The sequence below is a fragment of the Haemorhous mexicanus genome, chromosome 3 (genome assembly GCF_027477595.1).
Source record: "Haemorhous mexicanus isolate bHaeMex1 chromosome 3, bHaeMex1.pri, whole genome shotgun sequence".
Taxonomy (NCBI): Eukaryota; Metazoa; Chordata; class Aves; order Passeriformes; family Fringillidae; genus Haemorhous; species Haemorhous mexicanus.
In genome coordinates, this window is record NC_082343.1 from 67,753,172 (window position 1) to 67,781,070 (window position 27,899).

Consider the following 27,899-nt stretch of genomic DNA (forward strand, 5'->3'; position numbering starts at 1 on the left):
TTGACACTAGAAGTACATTCTACTGATAACAAAAACATCAAACCATTTTTCTCTGGAACTTTTGCCTTGTTTCAAGAACATATTTCATCAGCTTTATTGTTCAGCAAGCCATATGCATGATTTTAGTGTGTGCTTTGAGAGACTTAAACATGAATTTAAGTATTTTTTTTGCAGCAGCATTTTTCATTACTGCTTTCTATACTGTTCAACATTTGGAAAGAAGCAGGTGTCTCATTCTGGTGACTTGAAAATTGCACAAATACTAAACTAGCTTAAGGAAAAACCTGCATGTTTTTAATATACTAAATGGGGAAGTTCGCCCTTCCAAAAGTATAAATTTTATTTGTTAATATATTGTATATAATTGTATTAATAATATATTGATGGATTACTGTATTAAAAAGTTTGTAATGTATTTGATTATTATATATTAAGGTATATTTTATGAAAACATGTATTAACATATTCAAATTCCATATTCCAGATACATATTCCATATGTATTAACATATGTCCAATATTCGAGTTTATATACAATCCTTTGCCAGGATAAACGTAATACCATATATTTTGCATTGTGAAAGAATGAGAGAAAACATACAGGCAATAAATTGGGGTTGGTCTGTAAATCCACTCCATTTAGTACAGAGGAGAAATGTTTTATTTCATTACTATGTTTATGTTGAGCACATGAAAGAAGGGCTTTAGTTGCAACCACAGCTTGGCCTTAGATCTCTATTGACAACTAACAACAGTTTCTCAATGCCTTTGCTGACCTAGAAGAAGCTTCCCTGTGATGTCATCATTAGCTTGGCCCTTACATTGCTACTATTGCTTACTTTTTTTTTGTTTGCTTTAAGTTACAGAAGTCACTTAGCAGTAGGCTTGTATTCTTTACTTTCTGTGGATGCTAGCTCAGTTCTAGCTTCCCTGCTGAGAAAGCTGCTTTTGAGCCCATGCCATCTTTTCTTTTTTGACAGACTTTCTGGTGGCAGTTATCTTAGCTAAAGGATGAGGGGAAGATTCAAGCCTCATTAGGCTTGCTTCTAGTACTAAGCTATTTAAGAGCAGTGTAATCTTGACTACTTGCCAGAGATGTTTTTGGGAATTCGGGTTAAGTCAGAGTAGTGGCTTTCTCATGTGTGTTTCAGGATGAGACTGGCTGTTCACTCTGTAGATGTGTTTCCTTTCACTGTAGACCAGCCAAGGCTTTTTAGAATATCGATATGTTTGTATCACTTGGCACAGTCATCTAAGGGCTTGCTGTCTCCATGCAAAGGATTTCTGATGATGTTATTAAGGATCATTTTAAACAGCCTCTGTCACCACTTTGTCAGCAGCAGAATATATCTTAAGCCCTATGAGTGGCATTCCTGCCTGCTCCCATATCCTTTAGATCTACAGGACTGCTATTCATATGACGCTACTATCAGATACATAGACAGCAGTGCACTACCAGGATATCAATACAGTTTGGGGACAGTTTGTCATGTTGGTAGCACTGCTATATTCTACAGGGAATTACTGGTTGTTTGAATATAACTCAAAGGAGCACAGAGACAAGTTTGCAGGAGTTTTTCACTGAGATCTCACATGCCAAAGAAGTTTTGGGTTCCTTTCTGAGAGGAAAGGAGGAGTTCCACTTTTTAAACACTTCACAGGTTTTTGACAGAGAGAGTTCTGGGAGAGAGAGGTGGTGTCTCTGTGTGTGTTATAAACAGTATTTGCATGCAATTATTCTAACAAACAGGAAGAGTGATTACAATTCTTACCTGTCCATGCCTGTAAACCAAAAGCTGGTGTTTTCTTGTGACACTTGTTGCATTGTGAATGAATTTATCTCAACCTGCAAAGGCAATAGCATAGACTATTGCTTCGGCAAAAAACGCACTTCCAATTAACTGCTGTTCTTTGTTCCTCCCTGCCTCCCATTTTTCTGTTCTTCCAACCTACATACTTAAAATCTTTTTCCTTCCTGTAGCTGGTGAACAGTGTTCAGTCTCTCATATTTTTATTTGAAGCAAAGAAGTGTAGTATCATCATTTTACAGGTGGGAAGCTGAAGGACAAACAGGCAGAAAAAGAGTATCGTAACGTAGCAGTTAAGGAGATTATTACATTAGATGTACAGTTGCTAGGCTGAGTTTTTAACAGGCTGGACAGGTAGCAATCTGGAAACAGAAACTTAAACCCTAGCACAAGTTAATTTATATATTAGATTAGAGTTTATGTATTTTTAAATATTTCTCATTAATTTGCTTAAAACACGATATATTTTTTTTACTGGTAAAAATCCTTTAATTGAGTCTTTGCTTCTATAATATTACGGGAATTTGTTTTTAAATACAGAAGCATTAAGTGATATTAAAGGAGAATAGGCAGTGCAACTAAAAAATTGTCTAGGTCAGAATTAGGAAACACTGAAAAACACCAGGATGGCTTGGCTCCCATTAGTAATAATTGTGGAAATTACATTTTTTTTTGTAATGTCACAGGTGTGTCGTCTGCAAGACCTAGTACGAAAAAGTGAGCAAGGCCTCGGGACTGCAGAAGGACACATCTCCAGTCTTCAAGAAGCTCAGGAAATACTCCAGAAAGAACTAGAATTAACTAGAGCAAGACTGCGAGAGACCACAGATTCGCTGTATAGTGTTGAGGTAACCATGCTGTTGGAGAATAAATTGTGCAAAGCAGTTAGGGTGATTTTGGTCTTGTTTTTAAAATAGCTAGAAGTGTTATGGGGTGCCCATGACAGAAGGAGCCTCATATGGCTTCATTAAAAGAGAGATTGCTATTTTGAGAAGAAAATTTAAAAAATGGAAACTAGGATAGGTTCTTTTGGGGCTTGGGGGTTTTTTATTTTTATTTTATTGGTGGTTGTTTCAGGGTGGGTATTTTTTGTTTTCAGAACATTTTTAGTATTTAACAGGTAGTGCTGCAGGCATATCTTTGTATGGTTAATGTAAGTTGTAGCTGCCAAAACATGTCCATACAAAATATGTTCAGGGCTTTAATAGAATTTCATGAAAGAATATGAGTTAACACTTGCAATTCCAGACAGTTCATATCATGATGCAAAACAAGGTCCAGAGCTTACTAACTCTGAAATTCACAGAAATCTTCTTGATGAGTTATTTGAATACATTTATGCCACGTTTTCCTTGGAAAATTGGCACAGTCTTCATTTCAGGCTTGAATTTGGAAATTCAGTCAAGAGTTAAGAATAATTTTTAGATATATGCTAGGATATCTGTAAGGATAGCAGACTGTCCCCTAGAAAATGTGACCACTTAATACCATTAAGCAATTAATTTGCCTAGGCACAAATATATTGTCATTTTAATTGGATGGAAGTAGAACTGTCAGTTAGTCTGTCAATAGCTTATTGACTGCAATACTGAGCAAACATTTCCTTTTTGTTTCCTCAGTAAAGAATGTACATTTATAAGATCACAGAAGTATTTGACATAGAGCAACAAATATTATACTTTTTCTTCACTGAACATGTTTTCATATTTTTTTAACCAAACCAGCCTGAAACAGATTATTGGTATATTTTCTTTTATTTCTTTCAGCTACAGTCATTAGAGGTGCACAATATTATAGTTTATAACTTTCTCTGTATTTTTTTAATAATGTCTCTAAATGTTATTATTAACCACTATTGCTCTCTTCACCTATTAAAACATTTAAATATTCATATATAGTAGATTACTGGCAATAAAATTTATCTTAATGGATTTTAAAATTTATCAAAATGCTGCAGAAAAGGTCTCATTTTAAAAATTATTAATTCAATTTAGGGGGTTATGTTTGCTTCATGGATGAAGCAAGCACTGCTGAACAACTTTCATGTAAGTAGTATTTCTAGGTGGTACCTATTCTATTATGGCAAAATTTCAGCAGAAATCGATGGGAATTTTAAAGGTGTTCCTTGTGTTCAGACTGTGAAACCTTGTTTCTAGCAGGCTTGTCCTATTGAGAAACAGAAATGAACTTTGAACTTTGTATCACATACAGATAGCTCACACTTTGAAATTCAAATATTGGATATATGATACTTTAAAAAATTTTAAAAACAAAATTCAAAGCATTCTTTACAAAGGACCTAAGCCACACGCTCTAATTGTGAAGTAAGTCCTTCAGTGAATGGGACTTGTTGACCTTTTGAGGTTCTTTGTAACATAAATTATTTTGTGATTCAGCGTTAATGGTATTTGAAAAGATTGCAGAATGACTTACTGGAAAATTGCTTTTTATAGGAATACAGACTTCTGTTTCACAAATAAGAAGTATCAGGAGATGTATAAGCATTAATTGTGCATAGCTAGGAATTTCACACTGAAGAAGTTGTAGTTCAAATTTATGAGCCAATTGTAATTGATATTTTTATTATAAAGACACTCACTTAATGTTTGAAATACACTTTTGCTGCTGATCAGTCTCTATTGTAAAGTTTGTACTTGCAGGGAGAACTAGATCAGGAGAGACAACAGCATGAGGCAATGATTGCTGCCATGAGAGAAGAGGAAAAGTTCAAAGTTGACAGAATGGCACGTGACTTGGAAATAAAATGGACAGAAAATCTTCGGCAAGTATTATTTTTTTTAGTCTTTATTAATAAATGAACTATGTATTATATGCAAATGTACTATCAAATGAAATGTAAAGCAAATGTTTTTGTTATTTAAGATTTTCCAATTAGTACTGAGATTGTAATTCTTTTGTACTGCTTGCACAAGGTCCCACTGCATTTTAGTTATTTGTCCTTTGGTTTTAGACAGGAATGTAATAAGCTTCGTGAAGAGTTGAGGCTGCAGCATGAAGAGGACAAGAAGGCAGCCATGACTCAGTTGTTGCAGCTGAAAGAACGTGAAAAAAATGCAGCAAGGGATGGATGGCAAAAAAAGGTCGAAGATCTTTTAGACCAGGTAACTAACCGTGGTGTCTTTGGGAATTGGAAAGCCATTACAATTTAATTGTTGGTGTCCTATTACCAACTGGATTAAGTAAATTAAATCAATTGTGATACCTGGCTTTTAACTGAAATTTGTTAGCATAGGGCTTTTTAACCTAATCATGATTAAATATTTTAATAATATGTGGATATAGTTTTAGTTATGTGAATGTTGTTCTTTACACTAAATGTGAATAAAACTTTTTACAGTTTTGAGGGGAGGAGGGAGAGGATGTTGATAGTCTCACTTCTTCACTACAAGATTGTTTTGATTTTGTCTGCTCACCTGTTGTGCTATTAAATATCTACCAATGCTAATTGTTTGGATTTAAAGGTATCCCCTATCTTTACAAAAGTAATAAACCCCTATGTGTACAAGAATAACACTGTACAAGTCTCTGAGAAGTCAAAATGTGTCTCAGTTTCTATGACACATTTATAACAGCTATGTCTTAAGTGATTTTGGCCATTATTTTGGGATAATTTTGTGTGAATACTGAGGTTTTTTAATGGTAACTCTTATTTATCATCTCAGTTGTTAGATAATTCAAAGAAAATACTTGCTTTGTACTTTTTCCAAACCATAAATGCTGTAGAACTGGTTTTATTGACTCCAGTTTGAAGAAATAGCTGATAATGAACAAACATACTTTAAAGTAAGAGTAACAGATTTTAGAACTCATTAAATGACTGAAATGACTTAAAGTGATTTCAGGGTGTTATTGTGGGATGACTTTTAATTTGCTGTCTAATTTGGGAAGTACACGCATTTAATTATACAGCCTCTCACAGGAGCACGTCACAATATATTTTGCTGATGGGGGAATTTAAGCTTGTCAAGTCTTGTGGTTTTGGCTGATAAAAGTTGGAGGTTTTCAAAGTTCTTGGTCTGTTACTTTTTACAGGGGCATAAAGAGAATTGAACTCATTTGGTTCTAAGTTTCACATTACCCAAGTTTCATTTATTTTCTTTACTTCTACCTGTAAATAGCATTTTGTCTTGAAAGGGATCTATTTAACTTTACATAGTTTTAGCATTCTTTTATCTCTGCCTTTCAAAAATACCATGTTAAATCTGACCTACAGTTTCGGAATGGAAAATTACCATGTTACAAATTAACGTTTTTTTCCTACCTGTGCAAGAAATTTTGGAATCAGAAAGCTAACAGTACTAAGGAGAATTTACTAGAGAATTTTTGGATATAGGCAAAGGTATATGCAAAATGGCTGTTTTTCTTTTTTCTTCATATCTTTTACTGTATCAGAACTGTATGCAAATAGATTAATAGGATCTGAGGACTGTTTTTTTAAATCCAGCTGTGACTTTCCATACCACTGTTTGAATTGGGTAGGTGTTTAACAGACATTGAAAAGGTAGTGTTGGTAGTACGGAATTAAGCTTTCCCTCTGTAAGAATCTGTATTTTATCCATTACAGCTGGAAAAGAGAGAATTCCAGACCATAGTGTAAGAAATGAATAACTTAATTCTTGGAGAAATGGATTTTTACTAAGTTTCTTCTGACTGCAGTACACAGAAGATAGTCTCTGAGAGTTGTAGTGACCTGGATCACAGAATCACAGACTTGCTTAGACTGGAAGAGGTGTCAGGAGGCTAAATTCAGCACTGAATTAGAAGGTTGCTTAGGGCTCTGTCCAGTCAGCTCTTGAATAACCTCTAAGGATGAAGATTCCACAGCATCTCTGAATAATCTCAGGTTTTTTTGCTTAATTATCCTCATAGTGAGCTTTTTCTTTCTATTTAGGCAGAACCATCTCTGTTTCAGTTTGACTGTAGTCTCTCGTTGTTCTGCTGTACACCTTTGTAACAAGACTGGGTCCACTTTCTCTGTAACCACCTCCTAGGTACTGGAAGAGTATTAAATCCCACAAAGCCATTTCTTCTTTAGTCTGAGCAAACAGAATTACCTCAGAAGGATATCTGTTCCAGTCCCAGCCTTCTTGGTGGTGGCTCTCCACTGAATATGAGCAAGTCTATCAATATGTGTCTTGTACCAAAGCTGAATGAGCTGGAGGAGGAGACAGAATATTCCCTCCAGGTGATGTGCAGTGAGGGCCAAGTCGATGGTACTGGTCCCTTCCCTCAAACTACTGATTGCTGCTACTGCCCAGTGTGCTGCTGGCACTCAGTGCTGCTACACCACTCTGCTGATTCATGTGTAGCCTACCGTCAACAAGGTTGTGCAAAGCTGGTCTGTGACCCATATGGACCAGTGTATGGGTTTGATCCTTCCTGTGTCAAGGACCTTGCATTTGTCTTTGCTGAATTTTGTGTGGTTCCTGTCAGCCTGTACTTACAACCTAGATGGGTCCCTCTGGATAGCAGCCCATTTTTTTCAGTGTATGATATCCTTTCCTCTGCGTTGCCCTCCACCTTTTATTCTTCCCAGCTTGGTGTCACCCACAAGCTCCATAAGGATGCTCCTCTGTCTCCTCCTCCAGAACTGATAAGGTACTGAAATAAGCAGGTCCTGGAATGCCTTAGAAATTCTACCCTGAACTAGAACTGCCTGAGATATACTGCAGTAGGGCTGTGAAATTGTGGATTTGTTACACCCTGGTTTTAATTTGTGGGAAGATGTATTTAAAACCCATTTGAAAGGTGTGAAGCCTGTATAAAATTAGGAAGAGAGGAAATCCAGCTTCTCTTTCTGCAGTTAAGACTTTTACACCTGAAATAGTGGTCTGCTCTATACCAGTAATATTATACAGTGATTTATCAAAACAATACAAGACCATGGTCTGTGCTAAAAATTTGTAAATCCTGATTTGACAACAAATGTGGCTGATGTGTGTTCTTTATGTTGAGAAAGTGTCTAGAGGTTCATCACTTAGTTGTATAATTTCATAAAGGTTGAATTCAGAAATTCAGTGCTCATCAGTACAGGTGCCATTTTCTAATATGTATTGATGCATCTCTGATTTCATTTAAAAACAAGCTACAAGGAAGCGTATCGCCTATCTTGAAGTGTAGAAACAGTTATGTAATCATAAAGGGCTGAAAAGACAGGTTTGAATATAGCTACCTAAACTGTAGAAAAATACAACATAAGAGTATGCCCACCTGGAAATGCTGCTGGCTGGTGCTGGAAAGCTGAATGAGCAGACACAGATAAAAATGTTAATTAAAAAGAACCCAAACAGTTTCAATCAAAAAAGGTATGCCCATAAAGCTAAGCTGATTTGAGTTTTTAAAATTATGTTATTCTGATCTACGAATTTCTCCCACTTCTATTTGTGGCACGTTTGAGAGGTGGCATCTAGTTCTTGCATAAAGTTAGGTAACAGTTTTGTTTTCATACCAGTAATGCTAAATGGTCCCTCACAGAATGCAGATAGGGTATTGTTATTCTAACAGTATAGCTTTGTTATGAATAAAAGAATCTTCTTGAGATGAAATACTACGCAGCTGATTAAATGCTTAAACACTTTCTTGCTGGTTGCAAAGCACCATCAACACTTAAATGTGGTTGGTAATTTAACTAGATCATTGTCTAGAGACCAAATGTATAGTTTTTATCTCTGCTACACAAAATTATTCTAGAAGACAGAAAAAAAAGTGCTTTTTCCTTTTTCCCTTGTAAATTGCACCATTCAAGGGTTTCATAATGAAATATGCAGTGAATTCAGCTATGCCTGCTCCTTTCCATTCCTCTTAGCTCTATAATGGGGTTTTTACGCTTTTCTTAAAAATGTTTTACTGCTGAGAAAGCTTCAGCCAAGGCCAAAATAGCTGGAATTTTCTTTTCTCTCTCTTTTTTTTTTTTTTTTTTTTTTTTTTTTTTTTTTGAAAGCATAAGCATGTTCTTTCTTTGTCTGTTTTGTGCAACCTTCATTTCTCGGCACTGAAACATACAGGTTAAAATTTGTATTCTTCTTATCTGTTTCTTCTTGTGATATGTTTTTTCAGTAAACAGAATCAAGGGTTCTCATTGTGCATGGACTTTTCTATATTTGAGTAAATATTGGTTCTCCTGTCTTCCTTACTTTTCAGTAAAATGCTCCAGTAAAGTAAATGTTTTTGTCATTATTTTTTCCCATATGTAGCTTTCCCATTCTTAAGTAGCTTCATACATGGCCAAGCACGTGTTACATTCTTCTTTCTTAACTTTGTCAACTTTTCACACCAAAAATATGTCTTCTATTAATGTAAATACCAGAAGTCGTACAGCAGGACTGGACCAAAGTATATTACATATGTTTTGGTAGCTGTTGTTTGTTTTTCCTACTGCAAAGACTCCTTTTTTGAAAAATATGTTGAGATTTCCTCTTCAGAGTTTGTTTCTGTGATGACATGCTCCTTTTTAAACTGTCAAAGTAAATAGGAGAAACTTTGTCTTGTATCAAAGTGTAAATATTTCCTTCTGATGTAGTTATTATTCAAATGGTAGTTTTCAGGAAATGACAAGCTCAGTCTTGACATACTGGTCTAAAAATCCTGATTATTCTGCTGTTGATGGAATGCTGAGAAAAGTCCCTGGGCTCCTGTGCACATTTATAAATGGCTTTTGATCAGGCACCATCCAGAACCAGTTACTTCTCCATCTTTAGTTGCCTGTGTAGAGGTGCTTATTGCAGAGCTGATGTGCATCCACTTCAACAAAATCAGGAAACGCTGCTTTCTTTCCCCAGCACAAGGATTACTGGCCTGTTCCACAGCCTGGGTAATTCTTGCATTAGAAGATTTACTGTTAAATGGATGCTGGAAATTTTTACAAGAAATAACCTGCACATATCTTGTATCAGTTTCCAGAAAGAAGGGAGATAAACTTTCAGCACAGAATCATTTTACTCAGCTCCCTGTCACTTGATATTGTCCTGAACACCCTGTCTAAAGGCTTGTCTGTCAGAAACAGAATGGAAGTAAATTTCAGATAACTCCCTCCTGATTTGCTATGGTGATTCTTGTATTCAATAATAGTAGTAAGGCTACCATGACATCTAGTGGATGGCAAGAGATGTTGGGCAAGGTTTAAAAAGCACTTAAAAATCTAAAATGTGGAAATCCAAATGAATAAAAAGAAAAGCCATACCAAGGAAGGAGAAAAGAGCAGAGGGCACCCTGGAATGCAGTTCAGGGTAATGTTTTATAGCTCTTCTTCAATCTGTAGATACCTTTTTCCAAAGGAGCATGCTTGCTTTGACTGTTAAAACTTTTGACAAGTTAATAAAGCTCTCAAAACTGTGGTCTTAATGGGACTGTGCTGTAACTCATGCAGGCCTCACAGAGAATTAGGGGAGATTTGGGAGTTTCTGCCTAGATCCATTGTCGGTGTGCATCCTGCCACTCACCACTGGTTTAGAAGAATTAGTGCTCCTGTATTCCAAGTGGGAAACCTATGCTTTAAACAGGTCAGAAACTGCTTCACATGTGCATGTGGACAATCTCATAGTACAGACTCACTGCAGCCCTCAGAGGGCCAGCTACTGAGGGTGCTTCCCCTGGTTTCATGACCTTCTACTTCTCAGTAAGGAGTCCCTCTTGTTCTGGGCTCCCTATTCTCTGCAGAGATGTGATCCTGATGATGAGGTGGTGCATTTCTTCTGTCCACACTGGTCATTGGAGTGTTGTCTGAAGCTTGGGCATGAAAACAAATGCCTAACATTCATCTGTTTGTTACAAGCCTTTGGTTTTGGTGAGCCTGTTCAGCCCAGACCGTGCCTTCATCATTATTTTACTCTTTGTTTAAAAGATTCTGAATATAATGGAGGAAATTCATTAAAGACCATTTACAATTAAGAGCTACTCAGCAAAACAGGCAAATAAAACCAACAGAACAAATGAATGTTTTCAAAGTATTTTCAGTAGGATACAGTAGGAATACTAACAATTGTGAGTTTGTTCTCTGTTTTGTAATAAATGTCTTGCTGGACTTCTTCATCTCTCTTTTGGTTCCTCCTTATTATTTTTCCTCCCATAATGTTGTGTTTAATTCAGTCAAAAATATAAATCTAGGCTAATGTTTGAAGTTGATATTTTCATATACAAAGAAACCTGTTTACCTGATCCTAAACTTCTAATTGAAATTTAATGTCATGAGTTTTTGTTCGGCAGTAAAACCGGAGGTGATGGAAAGGCTTTTATTCTATTTGTCAATGGATGAAAAGAACATGAAATTCTTAGTATTGTGCCTGAGTAAAAAGTTTAATTTGACGTTTGGAGTTCACACTTCCAAAACTAGTAAACAGAAATGTAAGCCAAATCCAACAGTAATGCCATCCCCAAAATAAAATTTTAATCCTCTATTTATATATGTTTTTCCCTTAAATGTAAGATAAAGACTTTGGCAAGCATCTAGTTTTAAAACACTTCCCTTAGCCGCTTTGCTCTGTACTTGCTCAAGTAGTTTTTGCTTTTGGTTCAAAACCAATGAAAACAGTGGACACTGGAAGGAATGAGAGAGAAATGATTAAGTGGAGCAAAATTTGTGTGAGATTCAGCAGATGATGGAAATTCTAGATTAGGGCAGTGATACTTCTGTGCTCCAGGAGAAATGAGTTAAGGTGTGTCTATAATCTTTAAAGTCCTGACAGCATTATGACAAATAAATGAACGAAGCTCTAGTAACTTTCCAAGCCCTTTAAAAATTACCAGGACATTCAAATGCATTTGTTTTTCCCCTGACCACTGAACTTGCACTTTATTGGATTAAAAGAGTGTATTCTAAAATCCAGACAGATTCAAATCTGCAAAATACCTAGGCCAACCCATGCCATTCTGTGATTTTGCCTAGAAGTGTGATAGATTCCTAGAACTGGAAAAGAGAAAAAGAGAAAATCTCCATCTTTTTAAAGCAGCAAGATAAGTTTCCCACCTTCTGGCATCCTGGAGATAGCATCTTCCCTTTGGGGTTGCTCCAAAACCAGGAGGAAATCAGGACCAATTAGATCCCAAGGATTATTAAAGATTTCAGAATGCCTCCTATATATTCCTTTTTCCTCATCAGAAAACTGTTGAGTTTTGAGATAGGGAAAGGACTCTAAATGCTGCTTTTTCTTACCAGTCAGAGAGGGCAAACTTTGATGTAGCTCCCCAGTTCCCAGCATGTCAGATGCCTCGAGCCAAGTACAAAATGTTGTAGTTGCAAACAGCTGCTTTCCAAATCTCTGCGGAGTCATCTGCCACGTAAGCACTGCGCAGCCAGAGACTGTACATCTGCTGACAAATCAGTCCTTCTCTTCAAAGACCTATCTCAAGGGAGAGTTTTAGGGTTGTTGTTGCCATTATTAGCTGGATAAAATGGGCTTATGCCAAAGGTCCCTTTGGCTTCTGTGCTTGGCACTTCAGAAACTCATTTTCTTTACTAATGTCAGATGGGTGCACATAGGATTTGTTCTTCAGAAAGGTAAACAGCATCTCTGGGAGGTCATTCTTAAAATGAAGCAAAGACTGTGTAGCAATCTAGATCTGCTTTGATAAAACAGATAAAGTAGGAGCTTTCCCAGTTAGGGTGTCAGGTTTTACACAAGAATTCCTGTTTGCCAGCAGTGTTTTCAAAATTCAGTAAACCATATAGCCAAGTAGGATTGACAAAATATGACATTTTGTGAGGGAAAAGTGTTACATAACTGATCTTTGGGTGATATGAAGACTGATGCTGAAATTAAGTGTCAAGACTCTCTAATCTTGTTGAAAGTAATTTTTTGTTCAGAAAAACCATAAAACAGGAGAACTTCCACACATTCAATTAGTTAATGTCCTGTAGGAAACAAGGTAACTGAATGAAAATGTGAAAATGTCACTGGTGCAGTAGATGTCCTTCTGGAGGAAAATTTCACCATTTCATCACCAAGAATGGCCTCTGTGACAGCCGTGATGGGAACACAAGCAACTGTTCATTACAGCAAGCCAACATAAAGCTTGAATAGCTTCAAATCACTAAATCTGTTTTTTACTGCAACACACATTTACCCAACTAAACTGAAAACTCAGCTCTTGTAGGAGAGATGTTAAGAGAGCTGAGAATTCCAAACTTGTTCCATGTATTGTTTGCTAAGTCTTTCAGTCCTGCTGAGCAGCCTGCAGTGTTCAGTGGGTTCTTAAGATGCTGCATATAAAGATGCAGATTCTATTCTCTGGTGCATCTCTGCTCTTCCTCTGAGTCATGATGAAACTTTCTTGGTTGCATCTGAGGCTTAGCTTTGCATATGCTAAGGGTGGAGACGATAATGCTTCTACTGAAAAATGAGACAGCAAAATCAAGTGAAATCATGTTAGCTAATACATATATACCAAATACAGGTTTTTCAGAAGTTTCTGTATTTTCAAGAAGTAAATTACTTCACTTGTACATACCATAGGTTTCAAAAAAAAATTGAGCAAAGGTTTCTTATACCACAGTAACATCACAAATGAAATCTTGAATTCCAACCTGTAGAAATAGAGTGCTAGTTAGACCTACCTGCTTCCTTGTTTTTTATTCATCACTTTTCCCCATCATAGATACACAGATGATAATAATTATGCCTGCATTCTTTTTGGTTCTAAATAATTTCTTTCTCCAGAACATGGATGGATCTTGCTATGGAAGTACTCATAAGGATGTCTGGAATTTTTATGAAATTTCTTAATGACACTTAAACCAGTGCTGTTTTGGAGTACTGCATTTTGAATGTGGAATACTTTTGAATATGGAGCTGCATCTGATTAAATTGCTGCACATTTTGCTGGAATGAGCCCTCATTCCAATTGACTAGCCTATATTATTTTATTTTTATTTTGGAACTTCTCTTCAGTGTAGTGCAATGACAACTTTTCTGCTTCAGGTGTAAAATCTAAGTATTTCTTAGTTGTACCACAGTGCTGAATAGATGCGTCCACCAAAATAAAGTCCCAAATGTTCTAGAAAGTGAATATTTATTTAGCAGTTCATTCCTGTTCATAACAGCTTCCCCCCTAAACAAACCAAACAGATGGGAAAGGAGGCACAGAAAAATTGGGTGGATTTGTTCAAAACAGCAGTGTCAAAGTCCAGTGTTGGAATCAGAGCTGCTAGATGCTGGTCTCTTGCTTTGTCTGCTGGAGTATGATGCCTCCTAGTGTTCCACTCTTGCATAGATTAATGTATAACTTACAATTTCAATAAACTCATTTTGGATATTTCACAATAATGTATTTATATTTTGTGCCTTTTTTTAGATTCTTGAGACTGAATAACAATTTATTTTTTTATTTTGGCAAAGTGTTATCTAATAGTTCCCACCTACAGGCTTTCAGGCTGGTGTCAAAATATCAGCTGTCTCCTGGGGAAGTCCGTCTTCTTCACCAAGCTGTGACAAAATGGGAAAGTGGTCATGCTGGATTTGAAATTGCTCTCAGTTAATTTCTGATTACTCTGTTCTGTGGATGTGTTTGTGTTTATCGACATAATTCATATATATAAACACACAGGCATTTTCATGTACATATGAATTATGTATATTTGTATGATCAATAATAATTCACAGAGCATTTTTGTGGCAATATGTTGGGATTTTCTGCTTTTCATTAGTAATCACCACTAGTATAAGTGGTACATTAAGTAATTTTATTGCTGGAGACTTTCAGGAATAGTCTTTTATGTATGCATCTGGCTCTCAATTTTAAGGAAGATAAAAGTAGTATTTTAACAGAAATGTCTTCGTTAATTACTAAACTAATTTTCTGCCCTTTAACAGTGAAAATTTATCTTTAATATTATGTATTTAATGTGCTTGTGATATTTGAGACACAGCTGATTGTTGATTGTGCCCTTATATAACATCTGTTCATGTACTTAATGATTTCTTCCCAAAATTTTTTTTGCCATAAAGGAGAAGAGAGAACAAGTGGATAACTTCAAAAGTATTCAGTTGTGTAATATATCTCTGTATAGTAATATTATGTTCAAGAGATAGTGCTGTACTGTATGTCAGAAACATAACATGGTAAACCACATCATTCTGTTCTGTGTTCAGTAGCTTATAGACTAAGTCAAAGCAACATGTTCAAATTTTTTCCAGATGGCTTTCAACTTATTTTTCTCTGATCAAATTATAATTAATGTTCTATGTTTACCCTTCCTTCCTTATCCCTTTTTCTTTTACTTAGTTGATTTCTGAATGTTTCCCTTTATTCCTGTGATCTCTCCTTCATAGCGGCACTGTCTCGGTGAAGCTTTGCATAAATCTATCAGCAATGTAAGTGATTTGCACTTACAGCTTGTGAACAGGGCATGCTTGCACTAATCAACCTGCATATCCTGCAGTACTGCTTTACAGCTTAAGCCCATGAAATGGGAGACATGATGATAATACTTGAGACGAGAACATGTGCTGCTATCAAAGCTTGTGGAGTGCATCCCCTCATCCATCTGTGTGACTGTGTGCGTGTCACTGGCATCCAACACTGTGTACATGGTCATAACGTGAGCAGCGTCCTTATGTCATTGTTAATGCAAGCAAGCTTGTGGGCAGTGCAGATGTGCATTGCAGAGCTTTCTACAAAGCATGGGATTGATGCTCTACTATATTTTGCAGTGTAACTCGTAGCCAAACTGTTTTTTCCTTTTTTTTTTTTTTTTTTTTATTTTATTTGAATTCTCACTGATGTTTTTAATGTGCTGAAAACCTGGGATAAAAGTATTGGAAGTTCAGAGAATGGTGTTTAGTGCTCTTTTCTTTTGAATCATCAGTACAGAGGTGTACGGAAAGGGTAGTCTAAGGACATACAAAAAGAGGCACTAATGTTCTCAAAACGTGCTCTTAAGGATATCAGTCTCTTCACTGAATAATCAAAATATTACTTAAAATCACATGCTCCTCTAAAAAGACTGATATTTTTAACTTTTTTTTTGTACTTTTCAACGTCAAAACAAATTATTAGAAGGGTAGACTAATCTGACTTGCTTGCTGGAATCATTTAATCCTCATTGTCCTTTATTTTCTGTATAGTCTATTGATGCAAACAGACATCTCCAGACATTGACTCATTTCAGGCTATGGTTTTGCAGTCACTTTAATCTGGTGGAAGGATGAGCTGCTCTTGCTTATTCCTGTTCTCTTTGAAGATGGCTTCCTGACCAGATGTCAGACTTCTCTTGGTCATCTCAGTTAAAACGTTTTCCGCATTTCCAAGACAGAAATGAAAACAAAATCGTTTTGCCCTTGGTCCATGCTCAATATATTTATAAATTATATACTGATAATTGTCAGAATTTGGAGCAGGAACTTAAGTGAAAGATAGATTTAACTTCAAGCCAAAAATACATTTTTTCATGTTATTTTAATTAAAATTTGCCCAAGCTACTGTTGTTGACTCTGTTTGACTGTTATCATGAAAGGCTTGTTTTAGAGTGTGATCATTAAATTACCTGAAGTTCTGCAGGACTGGGCAGGACTTCCCCTAGAATTGTACCTCCTGGTGGCCAGAGTGAACAGGACAGGACAGTGGTGAGAAACCTGAGGGACAGAAACATGGTCAAAGGGAGTGAGAATGGGTTTACAGATGAAGAGAAGGACCAGGTAGGTATGAGGTTACAGAAGGATGCGAAGGAGAGAAGGGCCCAGTAGTGAACATGGGATGAATTAGAGTAGATGGGGATGTGAGTAGACCAAAGGAAAGTTTAGGTAAAATAGCTTATTTTTTTTTCCTGGAGAAGGATGACAACCACATTGCAGTACAAGAAAATGATGCATATATGAAAATTCAAAGCTGGCCATGCTGGCAGGTGCATGGTGCAAACTCACCTCTTCAGTGGTGTGAGTTTCTAGGGGTGAAGACAAAAAAATATACTATATATTATATATAGATATTAAATAAATTTAATAATCCACAGTGAAGGTAGATTATCAGTAGGGTTACACTGGTGCTAAAAGTATTTTCTTTTACAGATTGTTGATAAATAAGGTAGGAAGCTTTGCAGCTTATAAAAACTTATTCAGAATAGAATAGCTGTTAAAGGCCAAGGAACTTGGCAATAGAATATCAGATTAAAGCCAGTGTAAAAGTAAAATGATACACAAGGAAAGAAAAATTGTAACTTTTTCTGTAAAATGATGAACCTTACCTTGGTCTGTTACAACTAGAAAATAGGTTTGGGGACTATGATATATAATTCTATGAATACATCACCACAGTTCTCCGTAGGAGTCTCAAAAGCAAATAAAACTTTAGGAATCTAGGAGAGAAACAGAGAATATAGCATGCAAAACCATGTAAATCAGTACATAAAAACAGAGTTTACTCTCATGTCCAATAACTTGTGCTGCTTTGGACTCCTAATCTTAAAAAAGAAGTAGTAGAAAAGGGGTAAAAGGAAAAATGTGATCACAGATATGAAATAACTTTCATACAAGGAGAAACTCATTAAGCCAAAGCAGTTCAGTGTGGCAGAGTTTGTAAGGAGAGCTATAGAAACATGAGTAGAATACAGTGAATGAAAAGGGAACTTCTTTTCACTCCTTTCCATTACAAGTACTGAAGATCATCATGTTAAATTGGTATATCTGCCTGGAACTTGATAGAGGATATTATGGATACTAAAAGCTTTTATGACTCAGATATTGTTTCTTCTATAAATCTGCTCCAGAATACCTCTTCTGGTTGAAGAAACATTGCTAGTTCCCAGTAGACTACAGAGTCAAGCTCCCTACATTTATGCTTGGCCTTTTTTCCTACCGTAATCCTGCTTGGTCCTTTCTGTAAGCAAAAAGAGATCAGATAAAACTTTGGTCTGACACTATGGAATTTTATATGAAATTTGTATTTAATATAGTTAGTAAAAGGTTTTGCAAAACATTGTGTAGGCCTTCCCTACACTCCTTTAATAGAAGCTAATCTTTTTCAAAGGTGTCTGAAGTTCAATACTATTTATACAATGTATGTTAAAGGTAGAGTGTATATTCCCAGACACAAAGACCTTGTGAATGTGAAATACAACAAGCTATGCTTATTTCATTTAAATTAGTCTGATTTTTGGTTTCTTTTGCTTTACTTTTAATTTTTGTTTCTGTAGCTTTTATTCTTTCAAGTCTGCTTAAGCCGTGTCCTTCTGAAAAAAAAACCTTAACCCGCGTGTTCGGCAGCAATGTTCATGCTAGAAGTTGTACTTGGTATGCTGCAATTAATTTTTTGCTAAGTGGTGGATTTAATGTTCTCTAACTCAATAACTTGATGTGCAATGTCGTTACGAATTTGACATAATTGATTTTAAGGTATGCTGAATCAAATGACACTATCAGACTTTGATTTATAATTCCGTATTATGCAATGCTCTGAGGCTTGAAAAGTATCCTTACTGTTTCAAATTCTTTGTCACTTGGCAATTTTATTATCCTTCCTTTGAATCACTGTAGCAAAATTCTCTTTTGGTTAAATCTTGTTTCTAGAACTGGAGGGTATCTCATAGCTATAAAAGGAATACAGGTTTAGTACTTTCAGTCTGAAAAGATTCTATCTGATGTGGAGAGCAAAGTAGAATATTATTATAAAAAGGACATGGAACTAAAAAAGGAATATAGTGTACTCTAATACTTGTTGGATGAAAAGCATCGTTTGTAAAATCAGGTATTTCTAAGAAAGTGAGTTGTTTGTGACTCAGATTGTTTAGGTCTTGGAAACAAGCATAAAAATCACTCTCATAGTCTTACTGAACTAACAGAAAAGTGTGTGATGGAAATTCATCAAGTGTTACTTTTTTTTTTTGATGTTGAGTGGTACTGTTTCTAAATGAGAAAACCACTAGTAAGGTAGGACCATGGAATACAAAAAGATATAAAAACCAATGTAGATGTCACAGGCTGTCCTCCCCTATTCCAAGTGCAAGTTTATCCTTGCAGAATGAGTGTTCCCCTGAAGAATAGTTTAACAATCAAGTGTTTGATTTCAGACCTTGATAGTGTCATTTTTATCATAAAACCTAAATAATAACCTTTTATATAAAACCTAAATAATCTTTTGATTATTTGGCCATTAAAAATTGTTTTACAGTAGTGCTGCAGTATGAACTAACCAATATGATAATCCTTACAAAACCACTAAAATTTCATTATTATATTTCTGATTATGTACGTATAACATTAACAACAGATTCAGTAGATGGATGACATTGCTTGTCTGTCTTTTAGCTAACACTCTTGCTCTAAAATTTCAAATGTTTTCTTCTTCTAAATGTTGTCCTTACAGCTGATGTTAGTATTAATGACTAATGAATACTTGCTGTTCTGTTGTGGATTAGATCTCCTTACTGAAACAGAATCTGGAGATGCAGCTTTCCCAGTCACAGAGCTCTTTGCAACAGCTACAAGCCCAGTTCAGTCAGGAGCGACAGAGACTGACTCAGGAGATCCAGGAATTAGAAGAAGAGCATCAGCAAAGGCATAAGTCACTTCAGGAAGCCCATATCCTTGCCTTTCAAAACATGGAAGAAACAAAAGAGCAGGAACAAAAGGCACGTTCATATGGTTATTCCAAATTCTGTAGAGAATATTGCCATTTCAGCATTTTGCGTATACGGTTGGAATTAGTAAGGAATCTGCATAACTACTACATTTCCTTTTCAGCTGATGTATTGAGTAATACTGTTTTCCAGTTAAATCTGAACAAGACATACTGAAAATATTTTCTAATACTGGCGTTGTTTCATGTCTTGCTTTATGTACACATATATACCTGTGTGTACATATATGTAAAATTATTGTCAATACATGCATTTCTTTATGATAGATTGACATTGTTACCCTTAATATTATATTATATTCTTGTTTTGATTTTGAGTAGGAATTTTCCATTACAGTTAAGTTTGCCTGTATTTTCTGTCAATAGACTCCTTTGAAATGTATTTTATATTTTCCTTACTTTAAAAATTGTGTTAGCTGTGTTTTCTGACTTGCAAGATAATTTTCATACCCCACTCAAGATACTTTTTTAAAACCTTGACAAAACAAGCTTTAAAATTGGAATTTTGTTAGTGCATGGCATGTGGGGGGTGGGGGGCGTGTATCTTAAGGTTTTTTAAGTTTAGCTTCAGAGTGTGCCTTTGCAATCAGTTTTTATACTATGTGCCCTGAAGATCAGAAGATGTGTACCAGGAACATTATGCTTCATACAATTTCATAGAGAGAAAACATGGATGTCCTTAGGGAGCAGAAGTCCCCAAATGTGTGCGTACTAAACCCATCTACGAAACTGCACCTTATTACATTGCTTGCTTTTGTAGATATATCCATGGATTGATTTTTTTTTTTTTTGGCTTTTCCAGCTGTGAGCCAAATGGGTTTTGTGCACAGATAATCTTGGTAACCATCGACCACTGAAAAGAAAAAATATGTTATGAGGATAAGAAAATATGAGTAATACTAGAGTGTTTTTTTTTCTAGAGTATGTCAATGCCTGATTTTTGTTTCCAGTTGTTTATTGTGTAATGTTTTATAAATCTTTTAAGTTGATGTAGAACAAATTTTGTCAATTTTGATTTCATAGGAATTAGAAGAGCGTTTACAACAGAAGCACTCAGAAGAGCTTCATGCACTGAAAGAAACACATAAGCAAGCCATGGAAGGCTTTAAATTGGAGATGGAACAGGAACTTCAGACTCTACGATTTGAGCTGGAGGATGAAGGAAAAGCTATGTTAGGTATACTATTTTCAAATTTGACAATGGGTCCAAAACCATTATTTCTACTCATGCAAATATACATGCACATGTGTGTGTATATTATAACACTGTAGTGTCTCTCTGAGTCATTCAGTATCGACCTAAGTGTTCCTCCTAAAATCACTATAAGCTTTAATAGGTAAGCCTAGATTCTTCACTTTGGAAACACCTCACCCTTTAAGGCATTTTGAAAGGAGTAAGCAACCAAAGTTTCTGATGGAGAACTGGTGTTTTCAGAAAGCAACAGGAATAAAATAAAGGACAGTTACTTAGCTGATGTCAGCTGTGTTTTAGATCAGCAGCAACACTAGATGAAGCTGGACTGTTGCTGTTAATTAATGTAAACATGTCCAAATTAAACTTCTCTCTTTGTTCATGATAACCAGCTTCCTTGCGCTCAGAGCTCAACCACCAACATGCAGCAGCAATTGACCAGCTGAGGCACAACCATCAACAAGAACTGGTAGCTGCCAAAATGGAGCTTGAAAGAAGCATAGAGCTTGGCAGGCGACAGGTAGGAAGCATGCCTGGGACCTGGCTGTAAAATGGCATGGTCAGTATTCATTTTTCCCTTTCCTGGAAAGGGAAGAACGTGAACAAACAACAAACATGTAGTCCTTCAAAATCATCCAGCACCAGCAGCTAATGCATTCCTACCAGCTTCCTAAACTTCCTTCCTTGGCTTATTCTGCCTTCTACAAACCACATTCAAAGCCTAGAAAAGGCTCCCATACCCAGGTAGTTTCCTCTCAGAATGGCACAGCCATCTGGAAGCACCTTGGCTTGCCATGGCAGGCAAGTAAATTGTAAATTGTATTCATCCTCAGCTGCCAGCAAGAAGAAAAAAGCTGTTTCTCTTTGAAGCCTAAGAGATGTGGCAAAAGAAGTGGTTGCTTTTAATCAAAGGGTTACTTCAAACTGAAGGAAAAAAGTACCCAAAAAAATACATTAAAAATCCCCACCAAAACCAAGCCCCAAAAGCCAGTATGAACTACCTTTGCTTTCAGTAGCAAACTGATTAATTCACCTTTTATATTTCATTTTTCATTTTATACACAGTCAATTTTTCTGTTAGTAGTTAAAAATTCAAAGTTTAAGCTCTATTGAAGGCCAGCCTCCTAGAAATAAGAGGACTGGAAAATTACCTCTTTATTTGCCTATATAATAGGCTTTTCAAGATTTATTTACTGATACTCCAGCACCAAGGAGGAGGAGTCAGTTTAGAAATATATTAACAGAGGAAACAGGGCTTGTTAGACATAGCCTTTACACAAAAACAGAGACAGTCGAAGATGAGCCCTTTTTAGCTATTCCTTGCTGTTTAACAGTGTGGGCACCAGAGGCAAAACCAAGGTGCTGTCATGGAGGATTTAGGGGGATGTAGTTTCAGTCGTGTGTTGTTTAAGCCCAGAGTCTGACATCTAAATGAGATGTCAGAAAAAAAGTTTAAATTACAAGAACTGGTGTTTGATCCAACCAAACAGGGTGTACTTTTTGCCTCTGTGATCTGCTAAACATGAGCTTTGGTTGTACTGAGGGCAAAACAGTTACTGAGGTTTCCTGTGTTACAATGCTCTTCAGTTCATAGGATCACAGTTGAATGACGTAGAGAGTGGTCTGATCAGGATGATTATATTTGCTACTTTTTGAAATATTTATATATGTAGATGCAAACTTTTCCTCTCTTTTCCTCTCTTTTTCTTACTACTTTAGCATAGTCTTTATATCGGGAGATAAGTATTTATATTTAATTGTTTGCTCTTAAAGATGCCCTATGAAGTTGGTGTACTAGGACATATTTGTATTTCCTCAAGGCATGAAGACACAAAACACAATTATATATAAAACTGCTTTGGATTATCTGCTGATTTTCTCTATATGGTTATTAAATACTGTGAAACTGGAATAGATGGAAATAGAAAACTCTGAAAAAGTTATTTTCATTACAGACATTTCTGAAAGGAGGCACATTATCACAGCCATTGGAATGGGCTCCAGCTGGGTTTCCCAGATATTAACTTCATTGAAATTTCTTATGCAAAAAAAAAAAAAAAAAAAAAAAAAAAAAACTTTTCTTGATTTATTGGACACAATATCAATATAACTAAATTATTAAACACATATTCTGCTGTAAGATATTTATGACCTATGTATATATTTTTAAGATAGGAGACTTCAGAATCAGTTTTTGTTTGTGCAGGGCATACATCTTGAGCAATTTTCTCCCTTTGAATGGGGCTGTAAGGGAGAAAAATGTTTCTATGGATTGTATGCTGATGAAGCAGAGAAAGTGAAATGTCCAGGCCCTGGATCTTAGTGATACCTGGTTTTTTTTCTTGTATGTGTGGGCAAAAGGAAAATGTGATGAGCTACCCCAGTTTTAACAGGCTATAATCATGGGTTTTAACTCTTCTTGCAAGTGGAAATCATTTATTACATAACTTTGATTTCTTCTTTCTTTGTACTTTGATTTTTTCTTTTCTTTGAACACAATAAAAAGGCCCTTTGCTTTGATAATAATTTGTGTCAGCATCAAAAACTGAAAAAAATTGTCTGTTGGATGGAAAATTCTTCTCAGATGTTTTCTTCCAAAAGCAAGTATTGTAGGCACCACCTCTAAGAAATGAGACTATCTAAAATATTTTTTGCTGCTTTTACTTATATCATAGGAAAAAGAATTTTTGTGCCGAATATCAGATCTACAAGATGAACTGAGACACCGAGACCATCATATAGCTGAACTCGACAAAGAGATCTTGCATCTTCATGAAAATATAAGTGCATTGACGAAGGAATTAGAGTTTAAGGGGAAAGAAATTCTTAGAATACACAGTGAATCCAACCAACAGATCAGGTATGAATTTTTCCACTCTAAATTCAAGCCTGTATTGTTTCACTTACCATTTTACTTAAAAAAAATTACTGTTTGCAGTTTTAGATTTATCCTCTTATTCGAGTCACGTTTCATATCCTTTAGTCTTCTTTAGCAAGGCTATGCCCTTTACTGGTAAAGTTAGTGACTATGCTGTGCAGTTAAATGACATTTCAGTGACACATTTTGGCATACTTTAGTAGCAGTTCCCTCAAGTGTTGGTTTTTGGTGGTATTTTTTTTCCAAATTCATTATGTTTATTTATTTTAAAAAGCATTAAAGGAGATGCATTTTCCATGAAATAAGCTAGAAGATTGGAGGACAGTAAGTAGTAGGCTTTGAATCAGTAACTCCTTCTGTGTTGTCTGATATTATGTAAGAGCCATTAGAAGCATGGCAGAAAATCATGATGAACAAAAAGTCTGATTTTAGAATAACTCTTTTTTTAACAAAAACTAAATTAAACAGGATGCATGAGCAAGATTTAAGCAAGAAACATGAGAAAGAGCTGGATGTCTTGACAGCAGATCACATCAGAGAGAAACAAAGCATGCTGGCAGATTTTAATAAGACCCAAGAGCTGCTCAAGGAAATTAATTCAGCTTTACAAATTTCGTAAGTTTTGTTGCATTAAAAAAAATTGTATGTAGCTGCGTTTGAGTGAATAGTTTATTCTGGTGTCCATAAAGTCCTGAAGATACTACAGAGGTGCAGATGTACAAATACCTCAATAAAGTAGGAGGGCTAATCTTGCATTCTTCAGGTAACACAATATAATCTTTATAATCTTTAGGGGAATGTAGTGAGGTAAGTTGTTAAGGGTTTGAGACCAAAAAATTTCACGTAGGAAAGATTAAATCTGTGCAGTTCCTAGAAAACTGGAGAAAACATTATTTCAAGTGGTTTCTTTCTCAAACTTTAATACATCTGTTTCAAGAACACAAGAATTTTCTCTACAAGTTTATAAACAGTACAATATTTATGACTACTGAGAAGTGAGATTGTAGCATGAGTGATGCAAACATTTTCAGGTTTGGTAGCGTAAGGAAAATTAGTGTATGAAATTGATTGAATGAGCATAACAATAACAGAAGGCTTAAGAGTTTATCTGAATCAAAATGCCACCAGGGATTAGACCACCTAATGGTGGCAGAAGTGATGTAATAGTGTGTCACCAGCCAGTGTTTTCCTGTCTTCACATCCTTCATTCTCTGTCTCTGTGGTGTTACTCCCTTGGTCACAGTTTCTGGCTCAAGTTTCATAGCACAGTGAGGGCTTCCTGCCACGAAGTTGTCACTAAGGGATTTGTATTTGCAGCATGGAAGATCTATGGCACAGAGAAGAAATTGGTTCTAAGTTTTTGATAGGAAGGTTTTCTAAATAAGTATCAGTTACAAATGGTCAGTAAAGCCAAAATGCATCTAGCTTTTTCTGGATAATGAGCCCTCAGAAATTGTCTTCAAATAAAATGATTATAAAATTCTAGTTTTCACCCCCTTTTAATTGTCCACATGCATGCTCTTATGCCTTGATAAATGTGGTACCTTGCCATTCAGTAAATTAGGTGTAGACTACCTCCTGTTTGCTGCATTTATCTTGTATGAGAAACAGGCCTATGAGCAGCCACCAGAACTGTTTTGGAACTGTTTACCCTAAATGTTTTCTGCATTAAGTTGTTTGCTTCTCAGTGGCAGGGAGTTTTCTGAATTTAGCTGGTTTTCTGCTCCTTGCTTTTGCTCAATTTAGAGCTTTGGGGAAGCAGCCACTGGCCCAAAATTAGCAAGCATTATCCAGGGTGTCCTCACCTGCCTTTCAGTGTGTTATTTCTCTATTCACACTGAAGCAAGAAGCTGTTCAAAGAGGAAACTATGTAGAAAGGCAAACAAATTTTAAAAAACCCAAACCAAACCAAACAAGCAAAACCAAAACCAAACCAAAAAAAAAAGCCCCAAAACACAGAACAAAACCCAGAAACAGACACACATACCCTGATCAACCCAGAGTTTTTTGCAGCTGTTTCTCAAGTAACTGTTCCCAGCTTCAGCCTCACCTAAAGCATGGACTCATGAATGTTTGTGGAGTGGAGAATGTGTCTTGAAATACTTGAGAGTGGGTGTCATCAATTAGGCTCTACAACTAAAGTCTTAAAATTACAAATTATCTATTTGAAACAGAAAAAAATCCCAGTTCTCTGAAACACCTGAAAATAAAATGACAGCTGTGTGTAACTATCTACTATACTCTGGGGATCTATGTACAATACCTTAGCCTAGCATAAAAGTATGCACAAAAATTAAGCCGGCTGAGGCTATTTCTGTTCTGCTGAGTCAAATGCCTTCTCTGCAAGTAAAAACAATCATGTTGTTCTCATTCATATTGTTTTATGTAATTACATTATATAATCTCCTCAGAGTATGTACAGGTTATTTGAAGGTTATTAAACTGTCTATATCATTTAATATTAACTGATTTTTCAGCTGCAAATCAAGGTAAAATCTCATAGTTGCTTTTGAATAGAAAATATTTATCTGAAGTGAAAAATTAGGTCTGCTTCCAGGTGTCTACAGTTTGTTTAATTCTTGTGGAATTAGGCTTGACCTGATTTACATTCAATTTAATTCAAAGATTTTTCTCAGAGTTTGATTGGAATTTCCTTTCTTTTTTTCACTAAATTTGTTAAATTTCCTGAATCTGTTCTGATACTTGGTTCACTAATCTGCATGAGAGCTGAATACGTGAGAGACATATTTTAGTACTTTCCTTTGAAACTATATTTAGCATCATGAGCATGTTGTTAGTTTAAAGGAGACACAATAACTTGAAATTGTTATGTCTTCAAAACTTGTTCTTTGTTATTGCAGTTACTTGCAGTTATTGCAGTTATATGCAGTTGTTTGTAAAATTTGTCTCTCAGTTGGCTTATTTCACTTCTCTCCTTTAATGCTTTCCCACCAGACATTTCAAATTTCCTCTTAGTTTTTTTTCAAATGTTTATTAGTTGTTACATTAGATATCCTAATATCCAAGTGTTATTCCTTTTGTTTTGCAGCTCATTTCATCTCTAATGGTACTAAGTAGCTTTTGTGGAGAGGAGTTAGTTACCAATTCTTCAGTGTTCTTGAGTATCTTCTGTTCCAGTATGTTCCACATGAACTGAGGAAGATGCTGTGGTTTTGAATGCCTTATTTTTAGCCTGACTTACAAGTGGCTCTTTTCAAAAATGCAGTAGTGCACACACAGGAAGGATGTTAAGTTTTTAGAATGTTCCCTAAATTATTAGCTGCCAGTGTAAAAGTTATGGTTATTGGAGCTTTTTTGTTTCTTTTGTTTCTTAACTATCTAAACTGGAAGGAGAACATAGAAATTAATTTCCTTCAAGGTGGTAAGAAAGTCATCCTCTGTTTTTACTCCCTGAACTCTCTTTTGTACTTATCAAAAATGTGACTATTCACTCATCATTTAACACTGGATCAGGCTAAAGGGGATATTCTTCTTTTCTATAAAGTTTAGAAGAAATGGAAGAAAAGTATAAAAACAGAGAATCAAGACCAGAAGACTTGCAGCTTATCTCAGAACTGAAAGACCTAATTGCAGAGCGGGACCAACTCATAAAGAAATTGATTGTAAGACTTCTATGCTCTCTTGGTGTAATATGTTGACGCATACAAAAGTTAATCTGATTCAAAGTGTTTGAAATGTTTTTGAAGAACCAATTCTGCTAGCATGTTACTCATATTCTTTGATGCATTATTCCTCTGGTTTCAATGGCTCATAATGGTAAAACTAATTAGATACAGAGTGTTTCCCAAAATCAAGCATAATACATTATTACAAGAAGTATTTTAGTACGTCCTTTATCAGATGTCTCCTGCCTCCAATCCTGGGACAAGGCAGCCATGTAAGCCATATAAGAAGTAGTTTCTTTTGTAAGGCTTCTAAGACCACTGAGCTTTCCAAATTCCTGACCCACTGAGCTTCCCAAATTCAGGCACAACACCCTGGCTTGGGTTAGTCTGATTAGATCCCAATTAAGAAGCAAGAAGGAATGAGGAAATCAAAATTGAGTAAATATCAGAATTTAACTATACTGAGTCTTTTACAGTACATAATCCATTAAGCTGTGCTCACTCTCAGGACCACAGAATTGCATAAATAGAAATTATTTAGATAATTCTATATAATAATATGTAAACATGAAATGCAATTTTTAGAATTATTAGTTTATTTTAAAATGTAATCATAAATTCATTTGAGAACATTTTACAGTCAGATTTGGCCACTAACTGATTAAAAATGCATAAAAAGGAGTTTCTATCTGTTGTTCTTTTTAGGAGGACAAAAAGTTCTATCAGCTGGAGCTAGTAAACAGGGAGACTAACTACAACAAAATGTTTAATGCAAGCCCTAATGTTGGTGTTATTAATCCATTGGTGAAGGTA

At 35.7% G+C, this 27,899-nt stretch overlaps 1 protein-coding gene across 5 annotated transcripts in view; it reads left to right on the forward strand.

Moving 5' to 3' along the window:
- Window positions 1-27,899, forward strand: part of FAM184A (family with sequence similarity 184 member A) — a 74,030-nt gene that overhangs the window by 38,836 nt on the left and 7,295 nt on the right. For 2 of the 5 annotated variants that reach the window (XM_059842217.1, XM_059842213.1), the window contains exons 7-16: window positions 2,494-2,655; window positions 4,468-4,593; window positions 4,783-4,929; window positions 19,170-19,382; window positions 20,414-20,567; window positions 20,975-21,102; window positions 23,258-23,442; window positions 23,929-24,075; window positions 26,966-27,083; window positions 27,792-27,896. In XM_059842217.1, coding sequence (XP_059698200.1) covers window positions 2,494-2,655; window positions 4,468-4,593; window positions 4,783-4,929; window positions 19,170-19,382; window positions 20,414-20,567; window positions 20,975-21,102; window positions 23,258-23,442; window positions 23,929-24,075; window positions 26,966-27,083; window positions 27,792-27,896 — 1,485 coding nt within the window. The remainder of the gene's footprint in view (window positions 1-2,493; window positions 2,656-4,467; window positions 4,594-4,782; window positions 4,930-19,169; window positions 19,383-20,413; window positions 20,568-20,974; window positions 21,103-23,257; window positions 23,443-23,928; window positions 24,076-26,965; window positions 27,084-27,791; window positions 27,897-27,899) is intronic. The other 3 variants (XM_059842214.1, XM_059842215.1, XM_059842216.1) reach the window with 3 other exon arrangements.